The following is a 5,437-nucleotide window of genomic DNA, read 5'->3' on the forward strand; positions in this document are numbered from 1 at the left end:
TTATTTTTTATTTCTTGGTTATATTCAATTGTCATGTTTTTCAGGCTCATTAAATCCATTTAGAGACAAAAGAATAAAAGGCAGAAGGGGAAGGAGGGGGAGGAGGGAATGGGGAGGGGAGGGGGGAGGCCGGAGAAGCAAACAAATAACCCGCTTTAACTAGACGGGCGGATAAATGGCCCCGTTTCTCCTCAGCCCCGATGCGCCTGCTTAGCCGCGCGCCCCGCAGGCGCCGCAGCTCGGGTGGGCTCGGCCCCGGGGCCGCCACCCCAGCTCCAAGGGATCCAGTAGGGCCTGGCCGGGACCTCGCAGCGGGAAGTGGCCGGAGGTGCCAGGGCCGCTTCATTGGGATTCATGGGCGTGTTGGGCGGGCGGCCTGGGGCTGCGGGCGCGGGGCGGGGGCCTGGCGGGGGGCGGGGGGCGCTCGGCGGGCGCAGATGCCCGGGTGACCGCCGCGCCGCGGTCCCTGCGCCGCCTTTGTGCCGGGGAGACGCGCGCGGGGACCTAATCCATCAAATTGTCTACAAATTGTGAAGAAAATTCAAAAACCATATGGTCGCCAGCGCCAGCGCGCTCTGGGCTGCGGAGGGCCTCGGCCGCGCCCGCACCCAGAGCCGCGGGGGGCTGGGCCCGGCTATTGTCGCCTGTCAGCGGCCGCCCGGGTCCATTCGTCCCGGCCTTCATGGTCCGCGCTCCGAATTACAGACCCATCCATCCTGAGAGAGGGCGATTTATGCCGCCCAGGCGGAGCGGCCGGCCGTACGCCTCGGCTGCCCGCCGCCTCTCTCCCTTCGTTCTCTCCTCTAGCTTCTCTTTCGCCCCTTTCTTGTATTCTTTCTCTTTCTCTTATATTCTCTCTCTCTCTCTCTCTTTTTCTCTATCCCCCCCCCCCTTTCTCGCCACTGTCTGTGGCTTTCCACTTTCTCGCTTGCTTTTGGAGTGTGTCTGTGCTCCTTTTTCTGTTCCTGTCTCCTAGTTTCGTCTCGGACACGCACGTCCCCTACTCAGGCCCCGGGGCCCCACTGCCTGCCCGCGACCAGATGCACATTTCTCACATCAATTTTGCGGAGAAAGGGAGCTGAGCGGCCTGGAGGCGGGACCCTCCTCTGGTGACAGCGGCCACTCGCCAGCCCAGGGACAACAAAAGCCCCGAGAGGAACTCGCTCACTCCGGAAAAGTGAAAGCTGCTATGCCCAGCCCCAGCTCAGCCCCCCTGGGGCGGGGGGACCCCAGCGAGTCCTTGGGAGATTGATGTCACTGCCCTCAGCCGACTTCTGCCCAGAATTTGTGAAAGTCACCAGAAATGTACCCCAACTCTCAGACGGTGAGGTTGAAGCCTTGGGCTCACATACCCCGGTGCCCGGGTGTGCAATTCAGCCTGCCCTGGGTGCCTTCGGCCGCATTTCTCTCCCTCCCGCAAGGGCGAGGCCCTCTGTGGCTCAGGCTCCATGCGCCCTCCTGGCCCGCTAAGCTAGAGCTGCCGAACGCGGAAGCGCAGCCCAGCCCCAGGGGCCGCAGGAAGAATACCCTTGGGTACCAAGCGGGATGCACGAACCCGCAGGGCAAATCCTCCTCCACCCTTCGCCTCATGCAAATTAATTTCTTGTCCTTGGCGCTCCCCAACTTATGCAAGCATTTGCGCCCTGCATTGTACACCCCACTTTTTACCCGGACCTGACGAAGCCTGCTCATCTTTCTCCCCCCCTCCCCATCCCTACCCCGTTTGGAGCCTACCAGGTGTTTGCAGGCAAGAAATACCTCCTCCCACTACTTCTCCCTCACCGCTCACTCTGACGCCGGCGGCTGGGCTGGCCAGAAACTCCTCTATGTCTCCAAGGCGTGCAGCCGACAGTGAGCAACACACGGAGCCTGCCACGGCTTCCCTGAACAGGGCCCACTCATTTAGACACGGTCACCACCGCTTCTAGTAAAATGGCAAAGACTTTATTTATCGGAGAAAGAGGCCTTGGGTACAGTCCGGGACGAAAAGGCAGGGCAGGAGCAGGGAAGGGGCATGTGGGACCCACCCTCATCTGGTCACCCTTGTCTGGCCAAGGCAAGCTGGGAGCAGGGCGCTGGAGGCTGCAGACAGACCCAGAGCTGCGGAGGAGGTGGGGTGAGGGCATAGGTTGGCCTCCTCTCAGTCTGTCACATGCAAAAAAATTCTAAAAAGAGTAAAAAATAATTCTAGGGCTTTGGGTTATTTTTTTCGTTGGTTGCTTGGTTGGTTGGATTTTCCATTTTGTCCCAAGACCCGGACCCCAGCCGTCAGTCCGAGGAAACCGAGAGAGGGTGGGGAAGAATCTTAAAAATAGCGTTAGTGGGCATCGGGAGGCAGAAATGGCATAGAAAACAGACTTCTCTCGAGGTGGGGGAGAAAAGATCAATTTGAAACTTGCAAGTCACGACCCGGCTGCCCACCTCAGCCCCTTCCCACGCGGGGAAAATGCAGAAGGAAATAAAAGAAGTCAACTGCAAGAGGCCTGGGGAGGCGAGGAGGAAGAGGGCCGGTGCATTCGCCACATGCAGAGAAAATCGAAACTGTCCCGGTGGCCCCCTCCTCCAGACCGCGTTCAGCCTCGCTCTCAGCAAACCCGGCAGCCTGGGAGCTTTGAAAACATGAATATCTCCGAGATTTAAAAAAAAAAAATCAGGCTGCGGTGGGAGAACCCGCTATATAGGTTTAAATATTTATACAGAAGCCATACGGAATTGCTCGGCGAGGGCTCCCGGGCGGCGGAGGCCCTGCGCTGCGGCCGGCCCGCCGGCCAGCCGGGTTTATTGCTTCGAGAGGGAAGAGGCAGCTGCTGGGAGCCGGTCCGGGCCAGGGACGGGGGAGACGGCGGGAGTTGCAGAGGAGGTCCCAGCTCCCCTCCGCGGTCCCGGCCGTCCGGGAGGCTGCAGGCCTACGGGCTTCCGGGGCCCTGGGCGGCAGAGGATCCTGGGCTCTGCTCAATCGTCCACGTCGATCTCTTCGTCTTCCTCGTCCTCCGAGCAGTCCTGGCTGCTGGCAGGCTGGTCCGTGAGCGGGGAAGCGGGCGAGAGTTGCAGGGGCCCCGCGCCTGGGGCCTGCGGAACGCCTGGAGGGAGTGCGGGAGAGCCAGGCCTCGACTTGGCCCTGCCACAGCCGCCGCCGCCGCCGCCGCCCGCAGCCTCCGAGTTCTGCTCCAGTTCGGCCAGCGCCACGATGTCCATCTGCCCGCTGGGGCCCAGTTTCTTGGCGGACTCCACGTCGGCCTTCATCTCCTCCAGGTCCCGCTTGAGCTTGGCGCGCCGATTCTGAAACCAGGTGATGACCTGAGCGTTGGTGAGGCCCAGCTGCTGCGCGATTTGGTCGCGGTCGGCGGGGGACAGGTACTTCTGGTAGAGGAAGCGCTTCTCCAGCTCGTAGATCTGGTGGTTGGTGAAGGCCGTGCGCGACTTTCGCCGCTTCTTGGGGGTCTGCCGTTGCCCAAAGATGGTCATTCCGTCTCGGCCTGCGAAGAAACCACAGTGTAGGCTTGCGCCACGCGAGAAGGAAACCCACCCACTCTCGGCACCCCACCCAGGCTCATCGGGTCTGCGGTTTGCCACTGTTCCCTGCTCGGTTTTGATCAGGCTTCCCCGGCTGTGGGAAGCCTCGGCAATTGCAAACCCCCTTTCCCAGTCTCTCTTCTAACAGGAGTCCCTAGGAAAACATTGTTTTTGTTCCCTCCCCCCCTCCCGTGGCCCCCCGAAGAGTTGGTTTGAAAGACCCAAGGTTGCTAGAGCAGGAGGGAGCCGGGTGGGGAAGTCCTGACTTTGGTATGAATGTTGTACTCCGCGTCTCTTCCCAATTACCCCAACTCTACCCTCACTCAAAACTTCCCAGCAAAAGGCTCTCCATTCCTCATCCCAGGAGCAGGGCTAAGAGTGCCCAGGCCACTGGGAACTGGGAACGGGAGGGAGCCAGGCAGAGCAGGCCGACCACAGAAAGACCTGGTGTTCCCGCCATCCCTTCCCGGTCACTCTGGCCTATCCAGCGGTCCCTAGGAAATAGGGTTTGGGTCCTGTCCCTCCCATCTCTACTCCGAGCGGCGGCGGTTTGGGCTGGAGGGCCCAGACGGCCGGCGCGGGAGGAGGCTGGCAGAGGCACAGGGCACGAAGCGCGTTGGGCACAGGAGGCGGGGGCTCTGGATGCTGGGCGCAGGGGAATCCAGTGTCAACACCTACCTTCGGCTGCCTGCAGGACGCTGACCTCCAGCCCCTTAAAGGTCTTGCTGGCGAGCTCCTCCAGGGCGCACAGAGGCGAGGTCTGTGAGAGCAGCGCGCGGCCCGCCAGGGGCAAGCCGCCCGGCGAGTGCTTGTCCGCGGCCGCCAGCAGGTGCGCCGCCCCGCACAGCGAGTAACTTCTCCGCACAGACGGCTTGTTGAGGATGTCCTCGATGCTGAACGGCGTCAGCGGCTTGTTGGAGTTGGCGGGTGGCGGCAGGTGGTCCAGCGGGCTGCGCCGCCGCTCCTCCCCCGGCGCCGCCTTGCCTTCCTCCTTGGAAGTCATCTCGGCCTCGTTTGGGGGCCCGGCCGGGGCGGCTCGGGCTGCGGGGACCCAGCCCGCGGGCAGCTCGGGCGCCGGGCGGCGCGGGAAAGCGGCAGCGGCGGGTGGGCAGGAGGCCGCGCCGGGCAGGGCGCGGGCCAAGCGCTGGCCAGGCGCGGGGCCGATTAACGCAGTGGCAGAGGCGAGCCGAGCCGCCCGGGGCCCCGGGAGGAGGGTGCTGACGCGGGCGCCGCCGCCGCCGGGGCTTCCAGCAATCCGGGGCCCGAGCCGGGGCGCGCCGCGCGGGGCTCCAGTTTCGCCAGCCCCGGTGCTATTTAAAGGTGTCAGGTGGCTCCGCGGCGGCTCCTGGCCCCGGGTCCTGGAGGCGGCAGTTGGAAGAGCCGAGGCGAGTGCACCGATTCTGTACTGCGAGGGGAGGCGGAGAGATGGGGCAATTGACTATTGCTAACAAGTTAGCCTTGATCGAGGAGTAATCAATTATCTGCAGCGGCACTTCTGTCTGTCTCTTTCTCCTTTCTCCCTGTCTTTCTCCTCTCTTCTTTCTCTCTGTCCTCTCTCCTCCTGTTCCCTCTCTCTCCCTCCCTCCCTCTCTCCTCTCTGCTCCCCCCGTCTCTCTCCTTCTCTCCCTCTCCCTCGCCCTCTCTTTCACTCTCTGTCTGTCCAATGCAGGCGGCTCTAAGTTGGGAAGCTCATTAATTAGCGGGCCGGGGGTAGGAGGAGCCGGCTGGAATTAGCCTGCCTAATGCGCCTGTCAGTCCGGGCGCTGCGCCGCGCTCGGCCCGAGCTGTTTGTAAATTACATTAGCGGTGCCTTTATTGCACCCGAACCTCAGACGACTGAAATGCCGCCGCCGCCCCCACCCCAAACTGCGAGCCTCACTCCCGGCGCACCCGCCTCCCGCCGGCCTGGCTGTGAGGGCAGCGC

General features: G+C 62.8%; 1 protein-coding gene across 1 annotated transcript; it reads right to left on the bottom strand.

Moving 5' to 3' along the window:
• Positions 1 to 2,952: 2,952 nt before the first annotated feature.
• Positions 2,953 to 4,516, bottom strand: LBX1 (ladybird homeobox 1; the record flags this gene model as incomplete). The annotated part of the gene is made up of 2 exons (XM_081104594.1): positions 2,953 to 3,476; positions 4,192 to 4,516. 2 exons carry the CDS (start codon positions 4,514 to 4,516, stop codon positions 2,953 to 2,955), a joined length of 849 nt encoding a protein of 282 aa, XP_080960720.1.
• Positions 4,517 to 5,437: the final 921 nt, after the last annotated feature.

This window comes from Myotis nattereri, assembly GCF_964212035.1.
Source record: "Myotis nattereri genome assembly, chromosome: 13".
NCBI classification, from domain to species: Eukaryota; Metazoa; Chordata; class Mammalia; order Chiroptera; family Vespertilionidae; genus Myotis; species Myotis nattereri.